At 44.1% G+C, this 20,153-nt stretch overlaps 1 protein-coding gene across 1 annotated transcript; it reads left to right on the top strand.

Annotated features, from left to right (window-relative positions):
* The first annotated feature begins 11,011 nt into the window (after positions 1–11,011).
* LOC142189589 (olfactory receptor 6B1-like) lies at positions 11,012–11,959 on the top strand. Its single transcript, XM_075262198.1, has one exon. The coding sequence runs from the start codon at positions 11,012–11,014 to the stop codon at positions 11,957–11,959; it is 948 nt and encodes a 315-aa protein (XP_075118299.1).
* The last annotated feature ends 8,194 nt before the right edge of the window (positions 11,960–20,153 follow it).

Below are 20,153 nucleotides of genomic sequence, written 5' to 3'. Positions count from 1 at the left end.
CTTTACAGAGTGCGCATGCGCTGGATTACACACGGAGCTCTCTATACATCATGCAGCTAGGTGACGCCCATTGAACTCGGCTATTGGAGGATTGTTAAAGGAGTAGGAGGGGCTTGTCCTTTAAATAATGGGTAGGTCTGCGGCGCGCTACCGCCAACATCAGTGCGGTCCTGTGCGGTCACCTTGCATTTGAAAAGGGTGTTATACCCATGTTGTTGCTCAAATCTATCGGCCCCTGATGACTCATAGGTTTGAAGAAATGCTGCGTTGGGCTAATATGCTAGTCAGTTTATTTAGATTCATGTCTAAATAATAGGCAGGCAGCTTTATGGTTGTGGATACTCACTAAGCTCTGACAGGCTTGCCAGATCCCGTTGGTGTGGCATTAGGCCAGTATCCTCGGGGGAGACAAGCTCTGTTAGGCTTTACATGTATTTTGTGAATCCACACCTGGCTGTTTGTTTATAGGACATGTAACTCTTTTGTTGAGGAAGGCAGGGTGTAGATCAGTTGATACAAGAGTTGGCTCTGATCACATTACACTTGCACCCTCATATTGAGTATTTCTATCTGACTTGCAACAAACCACTATAATTGGTAACACAATTGTTTTATACATATTGACATGTTTGGAGCACATGTATATATTTGTGACCATAACTGATACCCACTGGTGCTTTTGGTATTTGAAAGCACTTAAATTAACTTTTTAATTGTTATTAATAAAAGTTATATTTTATTTATTTAGTTGATGTAGGTCATGTGACTACAGAGAAATTTATGAATGAAGTCTATATATCAAAGCAAGTTAACGATGCGGTTCAGACCATGCGGTCTTTTTCCGCATATGTACTGCTTCAATCTGAGTCATTGTCCAGACTTGCGGGTTCGAAATTATGTGTGTAGGTTGTACTGAAGAGTAATACAAATGTTTTTTCAAGGGGATTACAAGGAAGAATTGAGATAACTTGATTGTATCTTTTATTTCTATAGACACACTCCTCCTTTTAAAATGTATGGGATCATGTAAAGGAGCAGTCTATCTGTTCAGACACAGTTGGTTGAGATTCATCACGTGACCTCACAGTTAGGTGCTTTAAGAGTTTAGATACATGAGTATTATTAAGTAATATGCAATATATATACAATTTTGGAAAGAAATCTTGCATATTAACACTGAAAAGATTCCTTATGGTTCATATACCTGTATTAGTGCAATATATGTTCATGTTCGATACAGCAGGCACTGGTTTTAGACGATCAGTGAATAACAGATTAATTTATACAAAAAGACACATTGTAAGATAATCCCTTTTATCTGTATTTTGTGGATCCAGGACTCCAAATATAGACTTGATATATGTATGTTTAAGAGACAAATAGAGTCGAACTCAAATAAACTTTATTGCTCATAGGAACTAGTGAAACACTTTAGAACGTAAGCATTTAATTAGCATATTGATTACAGCTGGTAACCGAGGTATATAAAACAAACTCAGTATAGCCTCTCCAGAGCATATTTTCTTGTAGCCATGCTATGAATAAGGGTTCATATGTAACCCGAAACGCGTCAGCTGTGAGCTGCGATTTTATCGTCTGTCCCACGATGTTTTTTCTTTTTTCTTTTTCTTGCACTGTATTTTACAATTTTTAACCTGCAAATGGAATAAAAGTTAAGTCTTATGGAAGCCGGGTGTAGAAGATACCTACTACTTCTTTCATGGTTTCTCTGCTTCTATCTGGGTGCTGTTAGTTAGGACCTGTAAACCCTGAACTGTCAGTTCTACACCAGGGCTAGGAGCGGTAGACACCGTTTCAGCTTGTGGAGCTGCAGCAGGTTTGGTCTTTGAGTTAGCCTACTTAGACTGTCAAACTTCATTGATGGCTCCTAGCTGTGTGCAGGAGCATGCAAACTCCCCTGGTAACTAGAGATGAGCGAGTACTGTTCGGATCAGCCGATCCGAACAGCACGCTCCATAAAAATGAATGGATGCACCTGGTACTTCCGCTTGGACGTAGCTGGCGCGCTTAACCCCCCGCGTGCCGACTACGTCCATTCATTTCTATGTGAGCGTGCTGTTCGGATCGGCTGATCTGAACAGTACTCGCTCATCTCTACTGGTAACTCCTAAGCTGTGTGCAGGAGTATGTTCTACCTTCCGTGGTGGCTTCTAGCTGTTGTAGAAGTGCTCCTAAGCTGTGTGCAGCAGCACCCCTAGCTGTTGTAGGGGCATGTGTGTTTGCTGACCTGGGGTGAGTGTTAACCCCTGGCAGCCTTGTGTTTGTTTCACTTATACTGATGCACCTGGCCAGTGAGCTTAACTGGCAGGGTTTATTTGCACCTTGTTCACATTGAGTATCGCACCACACCACTGCAGTTTTTCATTTGTGTACTGTACTGTGGCGTACTTCGGCCAGTGTGTGTTGCACTTTGTTCACATTAAGTACCTCGCTGCAGTGTCTTTGCAGTTTAATTGGTAGCACATTGAGTTCAGACATACAGCCGGCCACCATTGGGCCTGTGGACCTTGCTGCAGTGTCTTGCAGCCTAAGAGGTTCTGTAGTTTAAAAAAATAATATTTATACTGTATATCTATTATGTATTAATAGATATACATAGAAGGGGATTCTTCACAGTAAGAACAATGAGGCTCTGGAACTCTCTGCCCCAGGAAGTGGTGATGGCGGATTCACTGAACAAGTTCAAAGTGGGCCTGGATGCCTTTCTTGAAGAATAATATAAGAAGAAAAATATAACGGGTTATGGTCTCTAGATTTTAAGGACCCGTTGATCCAGGGTTTTATACTGACTGCCAGATTTGGAGTCGGGAAGGAATTTTTTCCCCTGAAATAGGGCAATTGGCAATGAGCCTCATGGGGTTTTTTGCCTTCCCCTGGATCAACACTCTAGGGGATTGTAGGGTTATAGGTTGGACTTGATGGACTAATGTCTTTATCCAACCTCATCTACTATGTAACTATGTAACTATGTATACTGTATATATACACAGAACCGTAACAGCTGTAGTCTGTATGGCATTTGGCCAATCAACGCTGGTCAATGCATTCCTATGCGAAAAAGTCAGCTCCCGCATATCGCCAGCTGACAGGGATCCCGACAAAATAGAGCCCCAAAGAGCTGTTTGAGTAAAATTCCCACCTACAGTGTTGGCCAAAAGTATTGGCACCCCTGCAATTCTGTCAGATAATACTCATTTTCTTCCAGAAAATGATTGCAATCACAAATTCTTTGGTATTATTATTTTCATTTAATTTGTCTTCAATGGAAAACCACAAAAAGAATTGTCAAAAAGCCAATTTGGATATAATTCCACAGCAAACATAAAAAAGGGGGTGGACAAAAGTATTGGGACTGTTTGAAAAATCATGTGATGTTTTTCTAATTTGTGTAATTAACAGCATTTGTTACTTACCTGAGGCACCTAACAGGTGGTGGCAATAACTAAATCTTTGTTTTAGAGAGCCAGGAGTTGTCGGGGCCAAGGCTAGCTTGGGAACAGCTGACCACCACCAGCACGCAGGGCCTAGCCAGCTGACGTAGCGTCAGGGAAAGTCTCCCACCCTTGTTCGCTTAGCGATGCATTCTGCAGTCCGGATTCTGTGTCTGGTCATAGACGCAAACGTTATAGCATTTTCGGACACAAGGATACCTAATGTGTAGGTGTTTCACAGTATTTTAGTACTTTTATATGTGTTCTAGGAAAAGGGGGATATGAACTATTAATATTTACATATGCACATATTGCACTTATTAGAAGCCTAGGGGGTCTGATCACTAATGCTAATGCATTGCAAAAAAAAAAAGTCAGTTCTATTGCAGGCTGCATAGAGTAGCCTGTAATAGAAAGTATTGAATGACAGGCCTGGGAGCCTTCACAAGGCTCCCGACTGCCGTAGCAATGGAACGACAGCCCTGGAGCTAGTTCCAGGTGCTGGCGATTCCCAGCAAAATTGCGCCACCCACACGCCGCCGATAAAATGGCATTAGCAGCGGGTACTTCCTGTATAAAACAGCAGACACCTTGCTCCCAAGCAATTGCCATCTTTAAACACCCAGCATCTGATGTACTAGTGCGGCGGATGTTGGGAAAGAGTTAAATGGGTTTTCCATCTTTGTACTTCTGCAGGTCAGCTGTTCTGGGACAGAGCTAGTAGCTGTTCTAATCACTCATTGTACAATGTGCAGTGATGGCTCTAGCTACAGCAGCAGTGCATATCATACAGCTCATGCAAATTCCTGCACATTGATGTCATGTCACCTCCACCTCAAAAACATCTCCAGAATACACCCTTACCTTACCAGAAATACATTAAAAAAACTTATTGTCTCTCTAATTCATTCTTGACTACTGTAACTTCTTACTAATTGGTCTTCCCCTTACTAAACTCTCCCCTCTACAATCTATTCTGAACACAGCGGCCAGGCTCATCTATCAGTCTAGACGCTACAGTGATGCCTCCGGTCTGTGCCAGTCACTACATTGGCTGCTTATTCATTATAGAATAAAATATAAAGTTATCACTCTCATCCACAAGGCTCTCCATAACGCTCCACCTCCCTTATCTCAGTCTACCACCCAGCCCGTGCTCTCCATTCACTCAATGACCTAACACTTACATCCTCTATTATCAGAACTTCCCACGCTCATATACAAAACTTTTCCCGAGTTGCACCACTTCTCTGAAATGCTCTATCCAGGACAATCAGATTAACTTCCAATTTCTACAGCTTCAAACACAAACTAAAGACACATCTTTTCAGATAGGCCTATCACAATTCCTAATGTAAACCCTTCCGTACTGTAATTAGAATCCCCAAAATTTAACCCTCCTCTGTCCCCACTCCCACTTTACCCCACGTGATATGATGCCATTTCAGGCTAACTTTATATGTCCAAGCTCCATCCACATGTTAAAGGACACAACTGGTGATGGCACATAAAGTTTTAGGTCTGTGTAATGACATTCACCTCTATTACAACATTGTCGGACCCCTGTATAAGCAATGCCACCCATGCTAACTCTTGTGTCACCCCCTCTACCTCATAGATTGTAAGCTCTTGCGAGCAGGGCCCTCAGTCTCATTGTGTGAAATGACTTTCTTTGTAATGTATCTTTCTGTCTGTATTTGAACCCTACAAATTGTACAGTGCTGCGGAATATGTTGGCGCTATATAAATAAAATGTATTACTATCATTATTATTTATTATATTACCTGTAGCCACACTGTCTTGGAATAGTATACCTGACTGACTGTTACGTTCGTGTCTGAGTCCAGACCCAGATTCTGGATTGCAGGTTGCACCGCTAAGGAAACAGGGGAGGGAGACTATCCCTGGCACTACGGTGGCTAGCTAGGCCCTGCCTATGGGTGGTGGTCAGCTGTCCCCAAGCTAGTCTCGGCCCTGACAACTCCTGGCTCTCTAGCACGAAGACCTAGAAGACAGATAGGGCAAGAGCTATAGGAGAGCTAGGGACTGGGGTTTCTAAAGTGGTGACCCCTACAGAAATCCAGGTGCAGCTGCAGACAGACAAACGGGTTGGGAGGTGCTGGACAACGGACACGCAGCACAACACAAAACAAAACAAGAAAAATGAGGAGAGGGACAGTGGAGAGGTGAGGAAAGGGTAAACACAGGACTGGGGAAAACACTGGAACCCAAAACCTCTCCAACCACAAGAAAGGGCCAGGCAAACAGAGCAGAAGGATAGGGTGTGAGGGAACAAACCAGATACAGACAACAGGCAACTCTCACACCACTTCCTAATCAGTTGGAACTTTCACCAAAGCAATCCTCCTCCTAGAGCCCAGAATACTAAGGTGTAAACCACGAAAACCGGCAACATGTGGAGCCAGCCCTCTTCCTTAAAAAGGCCCCAGAATCCTCCCATAGGATGATGGCAATATTAAACACCTGAGGTTCGATTCCTGGAACCTCAAGTATGCTAAGAGGACTGACCCCAATATCAAACCAGATGGTCCAGTGGTAAACCAACCACCAGCAGAACACATGAGCCCGGATCAAATCCCCAGCCGACACACACACCAACATATACAAACAACCAGGTCATGACACTGACATCTTCAGATGCAATATTCATGGCCTATCCTAAGTTTGATCCATCAAGATTACAAAGGCAGATAACTTATTTAACATACAGGGGCATAATTTATATTAAGGGGATAGGGAATATTGTTGGTGACAGTAGACAATGTGGGGGGTCTCCAATAGGGTGTGAGACTCCTTCTGAAATTTTTATGGCATGCTGTATGAACCAACCCCACAGCCCCCAAAATATTGCACAGGTCACAAACGAACTTACAATGGTCATTGAGGGGACACTGTATAGTATGTGGACTGTTATGGCATATCTCTATGTTCAATTAGTTAGTGATAAATAAGTTTGTCACGGAGCGAAGGTATACGTCTTCCTCCGGATGGTCTTTTGAATCAACACGGGCGCAAGAGGTCGGGAGACAACAGCAATTTATTGTAATCCACAAAGTTAGTAGCCGGCGGCGGTCACATCAACCGTAATAACAATAAGTCCACAGAAGTCACAATCCAATGATAGCTTTGGCTCCTTGGTCCTGTAACTAAATCCTGGCTCTCTACAGAGCTGTGCACAGGCCGGCTAACACATACTAACTGCTAGCTACATCTATATACTAAACTGTTACTTCCTATATCTGGGGGTGGGAAGGGCTGAGTCACAGATCCTTCCCCCCTCACCTATGCCAAGGAGAGCAGACTCCCTGTCTCTTTTGAACAATGCACAGTCCAACATCTTCTTGGAGACACTGATCAGATTATCTCCACCCATTGTCCTCACTGGTCCTCACTAGTTAGAGGGATTTGCATACAATGTGCTAACACACTAGACCCGAATCAGCCAACTACACACTGATGTTTACAACAGGTTAGAGAATACATTCCACATGAAATATATATTACACATTGCCTATTGCCGGACTCTAACCATCCCGTGACAACCCCTCCCCTTCTCAAAACATGTGCATGACACAATTGGCCTACACAGGTAAATTGGGGAATGCACATCAGTCTCTATAGCTCATATGTCCTCCTGCCGGGATAACCCATCCGCGTTCTGGTGTTGGTTCCCTCGGCGGTACTGAATGGTAAAGTTGTAGGGTTGAAGGGCTGGCATCTGTCAGAAAATCCGGTGGATCCATGTTGGCTTCTCCCTGAGCTTGGCTTCGGGTCACTGCTCCCACAAAGTGGCACTGTAGATTTCCAACATCGTTGCCTAACAGAACATCGGCCGGCAGCCCGCTCATCACACCAATTGTGCATCGTTTTGGTCCATAACCATAGTCGAGTTCCACGGTAGCTTTAGGAATACGTCTTTGAGTACCCCCTGCCAACTTGATAGAAATGCCAGGGCCCTCCTCTAGGGCCTCGGGTCGTACCACTCGGGGGTCCGCTACCGTTAGGAAAGCTCCCGAGTCCCGGAATCCAACAACTGTTCGGCCATCCAGTAGGACCTCCTGCAAGTGCTTCCTCTGAAGGTTTGCGGGATGTGTGGCGGAAGGCTGAATCCCATAGACCCCTGGAGGTGGAACAGATGGGTCATTCATGGAGTCATCTGGAAATGGGGCCAAACTTTCTGTCCTAGGGGTGGTTCCCAGGTAGTGAATAGGCCGAGATGCCACGGTGGCCCGTGCCCCCATGTTAACAGGGCAACTAGCTTGCAAATGTCCAGGCCGCCCGCACCCAAAACATCTGCGCTCTAGCATTCTTCCAGTGGGTCGTTGTCTAGGGACAGGGTTGTTCATAGCTGGAGGCCGATGGGCTGGGGCAGGGGTAGAGGGGGAATTGTAATCCTGAGGCCGGACACGAAAGGTGGGTGGCTGGCTGAAGGGTGTCTGGCGGACTGTGGTAGTTTTCCGCTCCTCTGCAAACAACCTCTTCCACTGCGGCTTGATGGTCAGGCCCTCATCTGCAAGAGAAGCAGCTTGCTCCACTGTGGCTGGGTTCCGTTCCAGCACCCACTCACGGATCTCAGCGGGGCACTGGGAAAAGAACTGTTCCTTAAGTATGACTTGGAGGATCTTATCGACTGTGACAGCCTCCTCTCCTTCTAGCCAGCGCTTGCATGCTTGCTTCAACTTGTGGGCGAACATGTGGAAGGAGCTTCCCCCATTGTAAGACAAAGAGCGGAACTGAACTCGGTAGGACTCTGGAGTGACTGCATAATACTTCTGCACCGCTCTTTTAATGGCCTCATAGTCCCGCTGATCACTAGGGTCCATGGCTCTGAGAGCTTCCGCAGCCCCATCTCGTAGGTGCCCCACCAGATACCGGACCCAATCCTTCTCTGGGACTTCCATCAGGCGGCACTGGTGTTCGAAGTCCTGAAAATATCCATCAACATCCCCAGCCGCTTCATCAAAGGTCTTGAAGTGTTTATGGGAGACATATGGTGGTTCTCTCACTGTTGGGCTGGGGGTCGACGTTTGATTATAATTCCGCGTAGTTATCACAGCCATTCGCATTTCATGCGCCATTCTTTCCTTTTCATGCGCCATTCTCTGTTCCTCCTTCTCCGTTTCCTGAGCCCTCTGTAATGCTCTACTCCTTTGCTCTGCAGTTGCTCCTAGCCCCAGCACTGCCAATTCCTCCTCATACAAAACAACCCATCTGCTCTTTTGGGTCTGTACCTGCCACTCCCGTATCTCTCCTGTCTCCTGGGGGCAGCCCTCCTCATGGTCGCTTTGCAGGGTCATCTCCTCCAGTGCCTCGATCAGTTGATCTTTCGTTCTTCCCTGGTAACTCAGGTTTAGTTCCTGGGCCCTTACTTGTAGACTTGCCATAGTCCAGTTCCTGTATTCTGAGGTTGTGGCTCCATTAATCGCTGAGCTGTTGTAGTCCATCTCGCTGTCCGCTGTTGATCCCACCGCTGCCAACCAGTTGTCACGGAGCGAAGGTATACGTCTTCCTCCGGATGGTCTTTTGAATCAACACGGGCGCAAGAGGTCGGGAGACAACAGCAATTTATTGTAATCCACAAAGTTAGTAGCCGGCGGCGGTCACATCAACCGTAATAACAATAAGTCCACAGAAGTCACAATCCAATGATAGCTTTGGCTCCTTGGTCCTGTAACTAAATCCTGGCTCTCTACAGAGCTGTGCACAGGCCGGCTAACACATACTAACTGCTAGCTACATCTATATACTAAACTGTTACTTCCTATATCTGGGGGTGGGAAGGGCTGAGTCACAGATCCTTCCCCCCTCACCTATGCCAAGGAGAGCAGACTCCCTGTCTCTTTTGAACAATGCACAGTCCAACATCTTCTTGGAGACACTGATCAGATTATCTCCACCCATTGTCCTCACTGGTCCTCACTAGTTAGAGGGATTTGCATACAATGTGCTAACACACTAGACCCGAATCAGCCAACTACACACTGATGTTTACAACAGGTTAGAGAATACATTCCACATGAAATATATATTACACATTGCCTATTGCCGGACTCTAACCATCCCGTGACAAAGTTAATTTCCATATTTTTACTATCTATTATAAAGTTTAATTTGTACTCACTTAAAAGTGTGGGCCAGAGTTGTATATTCTCGCCCAATGTACTTTTGATGTACTATGCATAAATGATATGTAAATAGTTAATAAGGCCCCAGTGATTATTCTCTATGCTTGTCATGTCTTATGAGATTACAGTAAATGGTCCCCTGAAAGACACAAGCAATATAAAGTGATAAACTACATGGTTGAAACTGAATTTTACAATGTTCATTATTACATATGTGCAATTCTCTGCTATGCTCATTTATTGTGGACAAGTCTTACTCCCAGGGATCTTCGAGAAGCTACAGAGGTACTTATTCATTAAAAGGATGACATTCATCAATAAGATATTACTCCTATAATCTTTACAATATTGCTTCATTAGATTATTGGATTATGTGCTGTTATGTACTGTTGGAAAAGTAGAGATGCCATGTAAAATTCTCTCTGTCAGGTCTCACATTTAGGTATTTTTGTTCTGCTAAGGTTATGTTACTTTTTTAGTGGCAAGAATAGCATTAGAGTAGGTCAAAGAGATATATCAGGATTCGATAACATCTGTTGGATGATAATGGATCTTTCAAAGCTTTCATTGCCCTAATAAAAGCCAAGGTTCTAATGTGAACTGAGTCTGAATTTTGAAACCTTAAATTACATATAAATTGTATATTATACTAATGAAGTACAACATGAATTTGCTGTCAGATGAAACCACATAAGCAAATAAGGACAACTACCAAGACATAAACATTAACTGAAAATCAGTATGTATGAGTTTTGTGTTGTAGTCAGGTTGCTCCTTTATCTTCTGAAAATTTTAATGTAAAAAAATATTCATCAGGCATCTGTAAGGGTTACACAGGATTTATCATTGCTATTGCTCACTTATCTAGCATCAACATATTTTGCAGTGCTTTAGGAATATTATAATAACTCATTGCCCCAATTAGGGCTCACAATCGAGAACACTCAGGGTAGGGGATAAGTGTCTGACCACCGGTACCCCCACCGATCATGAGCACAAGAATCCCTTGTACCACAGTCTTAATGGATCAAATGTTGTGTAGACATGTTGTTGCTCCATCCAACTCTACGGGCTCTGTATTTGCACTGTATTTGACTTCTCTTTAGCAGTCTCAAACAAATTTATGGAATGGAGTTTCATCTTCAGGACTTTCACTCCATTCAGGCAGAGGCACAAAGGACCCTCATTCATGCAACCCTCATTTATTTAGGGACTCAATAGTCAAAACCCCACTTCTCATATTACAAAGTTCAGATTATTACCAACCTAACATACACAGTAGTATACTGTCTTTGTGTTTATATATTATATATATTAATGTTGCAGTACTTGAAATCTTCACTCTCGTAACCAGAATATTTATTTGAATTTGCCATTATTTTATATTTCCCTGTAGTGAGCTGCTGTAGAACATGAAATCCAGGAATAAAAGCGACACCGAAATTTTCATACTTTTGGGATTTCCCAGCAGCAGGCCAGTGCAGATCATTTTTTTTGTCATATTCTTAGCTTTCTATCTCTTGACCATTGCTGCAAATATGCTCATTGTCGTAATGGTGACCGTGGATCGTAGACTTAAAAATATACCCATGTATATATTTTTATCCCATTTCTCTTTCCTTGAGATCTGGTACATTACTACGACAGTGCCCAAAATGCTGCTAGACTTTATGACTGACAACAACACAATTTCTTATAATGGCTGTATTACCCAGGGCTACTTTTTTTATGCCTTAGGATTCACTGAGCTGTTTTTCCTTTCTGTAATGGCGTATGATCGGTACTTGGCTATATGTAAACCATTGCGTTATACTATTCTTATGAATAACAAGCTGTGTCAGCAGATGGCCTTCTGGTCGTGGATTTGTGGATTTTTGAGCAGTCTATTATTAGTCATTCCAAGTTCAAGATTCTTTTTTTGTGGGCCAAGAATCATTAACCACTTTTTTTGTGACTTTATACCACTGTTAAATATTTCTTGCAATCAAACCTTGGCTACGGATGTAATATATTATGTCTTTGCTTGGATCATCATATTATATTCCTTGTTTCTAACCAGTACTTCCTATGTACAGATTATGAGAGCGATTTATTGCTTGCCTTCTCAGATAGGTAGAAGTAAAGCTTTTTCAACATGTGTGTCTCATCTAACTGTTGTCTTAACCTTCTATGGCACAATTATCTTTATGTATATACGGCCCTCCACAAAATACATGCTAAGTGTAGATAAAGTTGTATCCATTTTCTATGCTGTCGTAATTCCATTAATTAATCCTCTTCTTTATACTCTCCGAAACCGGGATTTTCATACTGCAATGAGAAATAATCTTTCATGTCTTGTTGGTATTTTTTGCAAATGATTATCCTTCAAAACCCCTTACATTTATTGTATGCAACTACTAGATGTTTTACAAGTGCCAAAATGAATAAAATGCTACAATCATTCTGATAAAAAAAGTTTATGTTTATTTCACTGACTTTTAGGAGGTGAACCAAAGTTACTTTAAATTACACAGACATGCACATACTTACATACACACACATGCACATACATACTGTGCATATGTACTGTGACACCTGTGCAGAAATTGGTTGTGGAGGGAAGGTATATTTCTCACAGATTCCTCTCCCATGTAGCAAGAAGCCCTCCCCTGCTTATTGCCAGATAGTGCTGGGTTCACACCAGCCCCCGAACTCCGCTTTCAGGTTTCTGTATTCTGCATGCAGAAGACGCAAACCTGTCATGCCGAGTCCGGCCGTGAGTGCCGGTGAGTGTTTAATGCTCTCCGCGGCTAAACCGTTTTTTTTTTTTTTAAACCGGACACAGAGTACTGCATGTCTGACTCTGTGTCTGGTTTTAAAAAAACTGTTTCGCCGCGGAGAGCATAAAACGCTCAGGGGCGATCACGGCCGGACACTTTTCAAATCCATTCAAATGAATGGGTTCAAAAGATGCCGGCAGGTTTCCATCTCCTGCGCTGTTTTGTGCAGGAAACGGAAACCTATATAACGGAGTCCCGGGCGCAGATGTGAACGAGCTCTTATAACTACTCCTGTTACTGAGAATACCAAACACCAATCAAAGACCAAAAAGACACAGAAGAGCGTATGTAGCTTAAAAATACGGTACTATTCCGTTATCGGGCCAGCAGCAGCGCAGTTCAGCAGCAGCTTTCGGGACAGCAGTTCAGCAGCGGGAATTACAATGACATCCGAGGACTGCTGGCCCGATGCTTGTGCCCAGTAACCAGTACATCGATGACCCCCCTCCCCCATCCTTCTCCTCCTGCCAGTGCTGCCCCCCAGCTCTCCTTACATCTTCCCCGTACCCTCTCCCCGCCACACGACTAGGCCTCACCTCAGCGCTAGTACCGAGACCGAAAGGAAAGACACCGGGGCTCAATCCAGGCCCTGACAAGAAACACGCCGACTATAGGAACGGTGAGCTACAGCGAGCCGGAGGGACAAACTTTCTGCAGCGTCCGGCGGCTATCTAGTAGCATTCATTGCTCAAGATTTACGGTGAGGCCTATTACAGGGAGAGGGTACGGGGCAGATGTAAGAAGAGCTGGGGGGCAGCACTGGAAGGAAGAGGAGGATGAGGGCATCGATCGATGTACTGCCTACTACACACAAGCACGGCCTCTATCATCGGGCCAGCATCGGCTTAGTCATGTGGCGGGGAGAGGGTACGGGGTAGATGTAAGGAGAGCTGGGGGGCAGCACTGGAAGGAGGAGGAGATGGAGGGGGGGTCATTGATGTACTGGCTACTGGGCACAAGCATCGGGCCAGCAGTCCTCGGATGTCATTGTAATTCCCGCTGCTGAACTGAACTGCTGTCCCGAAAGCTGGTGCTGAAATGCGCTGCTGCTGGCCCGATAACGGAATAGTACCAAAAATACAGCCAAAATCATGGAATGCCTCACTGCTGATTCATCAATGGATCATCAACCGATCACTTAGAATGAGTGTAGGATCATTTGGGGCGAAGTTCCTGAATGTTCAAAGCTCTTTCCATATCCCTGGCTTTTACAATGAGCACTTCCAGCTATCCTAGCATACTGTATGTCTAGGATATTTCCTATTATGCTTCTGTACAGCATTTTGTTCTTGCGATCACTTCAGTCCAATCCTTTTTTTTCACCTTGTATTTCTTCTGTGCTATTTGTTTTGTTTCTATAATGAAGTTTGTTATTGCAGTTATTCTATTTCAGTATGTGTTTCTTAGGGGGCGTTCACACTACCGTCTGTGTCCGACAGGTAGTGTCCGCTGCTAGTGTCCGCGCAAAATTTGGCACGGACATTAGGAGCGGACACTAGCTGTGTCCGTGACACCTGTCATTTATTTAAATGGTGATCGGGTGCGTTCTTTTGCACTCCGTGCCCTTCCTTCACTGTTCGCATGTAAAGATGTCCGACTTTTCAAGCGGACAGAAAAACCCTACATGTCGGCACCATCATCCATAGTGTCTAATCCTTGGTCCTGGCCAATCACAGACCACTGGGCAGGGTAGTGGAAAGAGTGTACTCTTTCCTGCGACTGTTACAGGCCAGTCTAGTGTTAGCAGCAACTCTTCCCCAACAATACTACTATTAACACCACCATGCAGGACCCCCCTCGATTGTGTCTGGCCCTAGAGTGGGATTGGGGTGCATGTGGAGTGTTGTCGGCCTTGCAGGTGGCACAGGCAGTGTCACTACTACTCCCATCTTCTGGTCTCCTCCACCAGGTCACGACACAGTAAGCCCAGTCCAGATTACAATTTACATAGTCCAAATCATTTGTGAGGCATGTGTCTAAGTAGCACACAAAGAATATTTCATATTGGATATTTCTAAAAAAAAATAAAATACATAAGTAGGATATTAAATATGAAACCAGCGCTCCACAGGAGTGCACTGCATGGATGTTATATGTTTGTGCTGATCTGCTTCTATCTATGGATTTTAATGACTTACTAATATAACAATGGACTTTTAACACTGCTGTGCTTGAATTTCTGGTGGATAGCTGTGTATCCTATAATTAGAAAATATTAAGTTTTATTTGTAGGGAATGTTGCTAAATTTTGTTTTTTACATTACCAAATGACAAATCGATGCAAATATGCAAGATCTGCAAACAGATAATTATTTGAGCATAAAGACACACAGGTACCTAGATCTCCAAGTGAGCATGACTGTTGTATTCTTCTTCCCATGACTGTCATGTAGGCAGCACATGGTTGTCATTGTCAAATCATCTTTCATTACTATCATCTTCATTTCCTTCTTCTCCTCCACCACACAATCTGCACCCAGTCATCCAACGGTCTGTAAGTTTAACTCCCACCTGGCCAAGTTACTGAGGCCCAATCACTGGTGTTAGCCGTGATCACTGGTGCTTGTGTTGATGACAGCAGTCACCTGCGGTACGTGTCGTGAGCCGGATATCTGAAGAGGATGCTAAGGGACCACTGGGCACTCAGGAAAGTTAAGTTGAGTATATTTTGTTTGTTTTTTTCCTTCACCTACCCTGAGCCTTCACTTATTATACTCTGAGTTCTGAGGAGACCCTAGAGCAGGGCCCCTCAAACTACGGCCAGCGGGCCACATGCGGCCCGCCGAGCACATCTGTCCGGCCCACCGGCACCACCGGCAGGCGCGCATTTATAATGAAGCTCCTGGGGAGCTCGGTCCAGGCCATGCACGCTTCACTTCACCTATTGGAGGGCACCGCTCCTGATGTCTGCGCGATCTGCTCTGCCTCCGGTATCCGCCTGTGTCCTCCTCACATTGCATGTATGCGATGTAAGGAGGATACCGGTGATCTGCCTCCGGTATCCTCCTTACATCGCATACTTGCGATGTGACAGAAGGACACAGGCGGACACCGGAAACAGAGCAGATCGCGCAGACATCAGGAGCGGTGCCCTCCAATCAGTAAAGTGAAGCGCGCTGTCTCCATGACCTGTCCCGGTATAGTCAATTGTACCCCTCCGCGTCACTTCGTCAGTCAGGTCACCATAGCAACGTGAGCTGACCTGAGGCAGCCCAAATTACAGTGGGCAAAGCCACCTCACTAGTTTGGTTTAGTGCCTGCTGACTTCCTGGATCCCAGACCCTACCTGTGCCCCCTGAAGTAAGCACTATAATATCTTACTGTAGGATTAATAACACCTCAGGGGGCATTCACACTTGTGTTTGGTGTGTGCATTCCGCTGGGTCAGCTTTAAAGGGATTCTACCATTAAAAACAGTTTTTGTCATTGACACGTCAGAATAGCCTTAAGAAAGGCTATTCTTCTCCGCGCCACTGTTCAGTCAAAATTCCGTTTTCTGTCAGTATGCAAATGAGTTCTCTTGCAGCCACCTCTATCTTCTTCTGGAACGTCATCTTCATGCGTCTTCTTCCGGCGCAGGCGGTGAAACTTGTACGCCTTGGGCCTCGCTCAGAGCCGACCGACATGCACAGTAAGTAAGCGGCCATTTTCTTGTGGCCTGTGGGCATGCTCAGTCGGCTCTGCCTGCACCAGAAGAAGACACATAAAGACGACGTTCCAGAAGAAGTTGGATGCGGCGCTGGAGAGTTCTCTCGCAGCATTGGGGATGCCCCCAGTGCTGTAAGATAACTCATTTGAATATCGTCAAAATACAGAATTTTAACCAAACGGCGGGGCAAAGAAGAAATCGAAAGGTAGGAGAAGAAGAGGCTTTCTTAAGGCTATTCCTATGTGTTATCGAGAAAAAAATGATTTTAATGGTAGAATCCCTTTAAACTATATTCCGGCCCTCCAATGGTCCGAGGGACAGTGACCTGGCCCACCTTTTAAAAAGTTTGAGGACCCCTGCCCTAGAGTATAATAGTATTTTGTGGCTAGTAAATCTCATAAGTTTAGTGTTTAGGACAAACTTGAAACTTTTGGAAATCCAGACTTGTAATTTGTAGAGTTGTCCAGCAGTTTGTGGTGTAACTGACCTGCACACTGAGGCCTAACAGTTTGCTGCACAACTCCTGAGGAGGAAGATTGAAGGCCGAGGCTCTTAACAAGACAGACTGAGCCAAGGAGTTCATCTTTCCACAGTTTGGACTTTGAGTCAGCAGAAGTAGTGGAGTCAATTGACAGGAGGTGTTTTCCCAGTGCCTTCTGTAAAGTAACCCAACCCCTGTCAGGGATACCTTGAAGTATAGCCTCTAGTATGGCACTAGAGCCTTAACATCCCTGGGCACTTCCGGTTCGCGTGTGCCGCGACCGGAAGTTATGCGTTCCACTGTGGAACCCTCTGACCTGGACCCTTTCAGAAGCTTCCACTTTCCACTATACCCCACCGACAAACTGAAGAAGTTCTATATAAGACCGAAACGTTTTTGTCGGATGTTAATAAAAGTTCACAATATTTTGGAAGCATTAATTTGAGTGCAGGAAATTTATTTCTATTATTCTATTGAAAAACTACTACCATCACTGTCAGTTAGTGATACAGGTCCCCTCCCTCATCAGTGGCCGGCCTAGGAGCAGAGCTGGGGAGAGTGATTGAGTGTGCCCAGCCTAGCTGGTGCACGTCATCTGCCACTACTACTCCCACCCTCCGGTTCTCTCCATCCTGGATGGGGCATTCTGAACTTAAAATCTAAAGAAAATAATCATTGACCCTTTAAGGCCCCCCAAAACAAAAATCCTGAAGCTGTGTGCAGGCCATGAGCAGATGGTTACAGCTTCATCTACACTGACCCCCAAAATCATAGGGGTCTGGAGCAATCTGGAGCAATTTAAGAGAAAGAAACCAAAATAATTGTAGACTATGAAGGCACTTATGGTACAAAGTATAGTGGGAGTGGTCATTAAAAGGTTAATGCCTACTCTACCCTAACCCCTAAAATATAAGACGTCTCATGTAAGATATAACATGATATGTTAGAATGCCTTGTGATTGGGTAAAAGTATGAGGGTCTGTGATTACTTTTAGACAGGTTACAGGGATGCAAGGTGACATATAATACTTTACATATAGTAAAATGCAGTAGAGGATATATTACTGCTCAAAATACATTAAACTTTGTCATGTATCGACAAAATACCAGAAAACACTATCTTCAATTTGTAAACAAGGTTCTGCAATAGCTGCCCCCTGTGCATTACGAACACCATATTAACCTGGACCCCTACTTCTACTGACACCTGCAACACTTGTAGCTGGTAAAAAAGCCTATAATGGAATATATGCTTAAATATATAATTCAAATTATTGCCAAAATCACACCCAGATAGTCCAACAACAGCGCTAACTACTAGAGATGAGCAAACATTTCGAACCCCATTATAGTCTATGGGGGGAAATGCTCATTTCAGGGGTACGCGAAATTCAATAACATTATACTTACCAAGTCCACGAGTGATGGTCGGGCTGGATTCTCCTTGAAGTCTTCTCCCTTAAACTTCGAACAGCTAGTTGTTTTCGATCGTGTACGAGTATTTCGAATACCGAACACCTACTCGATCGAACACTACTCGCTCATCTCTACTAACTACACATGTGCAAATTCTGACCAAACACTGTCAAGAAGTCTCATCCCACTGCCATATTGAAGGTTGTGACTAGAGATATGTGAACCAGGTTCATTAGGAATTTATTAAAGATTTCAGACTTGGCTGAACCTGAAATTTTTGGAGGTTCACCACCAATGAATTAATATTATTCAGACTCCTTAAGAATTATACTGATCTGCATTACAGGAGATACCTGCCACCCACTCCAATAGTGTCCTCAAACCTAAAAACTGCAGCACCCAGTTAGTGAATAGACCTTGATAGAACTTGTTGTACTACTATTAAAGGGGCTTTATCATTGACAAAACTTGTTTTGAGCTAATCATATGCCTGAATAGCCTTTAAAAAGGCTATTCAGGTGCTGCTCCCAGTTTTTCCAAAGACTCTCCTGTTTTTCACAAAAATCGGTAAAATCGATATGCTAATGTTGCTCACTGAGCACCCAGGGTCTGCGAGCACCCCCCTGCATCATACCTCTGTCACGCCCCTCCATGGCTTATGCTCCATTGTGCCCTCCTCCTCCACACTTGCTGTAACTGCCTCCATCCTCTGTAGTCTCGCTCCTGCGCTTCAAATCCCTTGCATGAGCAGTAACACTCTGTTCTGGACAGATTTTGCTGGAATAGTTTTCAGGTGCCATTTCTCATTTACAGAGCCCCTAGAGTACCAGAACAATATAAACCCCCCAAAAGTTACCCTATTTTGGAAACTACATCCTTCACAGAACATATCAAGGGGTATAGTAAGCATTTTGACCCACCTGCCTTTTCACAGATTTTATTAACTTTGGTACATAAAAATGAAAATAAACCATCAAGTTTGTAATTTCATCCGTGTCTGTGCAGGCTGTGTTCAGAATATCGGCTCCCAGTGAGATAAAATCCCGGGTAAATCCTCTGTCACGGCCTCGCTGGTTCCGGCTTCTTCTTCCCTATTCGGCCATAAGGCATACACAGGTTTCTGAGGACTCACAAAGACAGTGCGGCTGGAAAGTGAAGATCACACATTAGCACACAGGTAATGCCTCAGACACGCCCCCTAGTGGCGGGTGGGGAACTACAAGCTCAGTGTACAGATTTAGGCTTTTGGAGGGTGAATTTTACTATAATAGTTTTAAGGTGACATGTTGCATTTGCAGAGCCCCTAAGTTACCAATACAATGTAAACCCCACAAAAGTAACCTCATTTTAGACCTCATTCCTCAAGGAATTTGTCATCATTTTGAGCTTAAAAATGCTTCCAAAAAATTAAGGTACAGCATGAAAATTGACATTTTTAAAGAAATATACCATTTCAGTGCCCCATAGGTTGTACCCACTTTGAGTCATCAGAGACTCATAAAACTATTAAGTGGGCTATCCTGAGTGCAAAAAAAGTTATATATGTGGGTGTGTACTGCTGCTTGGGCACATAACAGGGCTGATAAGGGAAGGATCACTGTGCATTTTAGCTTTTGGACTACAGATTTAGATGTACTTTCTCAACATCATATTGTTTTTGCAGATCCCTGGTGGTTCCAGTAAATTGGAATTCTCCAAGAAGTGACCCCATTTTGTAGGGGCAATTTTAGAGTCTCTACATATATGACATGGTATCCAAAATCCAACAAACTAAATCTGCACTCCAAAAGCCACATAGCGCTCCTTCACATCTGTGCCCTGCTAGGTGCCCAAACAGCAGTTTATACCTACATGTATGACACTGGTGTACCTAGGATAACGTACTCAATATCATATGTGGGTATAAACTGTTATTTGGGCACAACTGGTCACAGAAGGGAAGGAGCACTATTTTGGTTTTTGAAGCACAGTTTGGTTTCTGGACATCATGCCAATTATGCAGAGCCCCTGAATTGCCAGTAAAGTGGATTCTGCAGACTTGTTACCCCTTTTTGGAAACTAAACCCCTCAAAGGATTTATCAAGTAGGGTAGCAAGCATTTTAACCCTTGAGGATTGCATTAATTTAATTTCAATAAATGATTGAGCAGCAAGGGAAAATTGCAATCATTCCAGAGAAACATTTCA

This window comes from Leptodactylus fuscus, chromosome 1 (assembly GCF_031893055.1).
Source record: "Leptodactylus fuscus isolate aLepFus1 chromosome 1, aLepFus1.hap2, whole genome shotgun sequence".
In the NCBI taxonomy this organism is placed as follows: Eukaryota; Metazoa; Chordata; class Amphibia; order Anura; family Leptodactylidae; genus Leptodactylus; species Leptodactylus fuscus.
The sequence above is the reverse complement of the archived record's forward strand: the minus strand, read 5'-3'. Positions and strand labels throughout refer to the sequence as shown.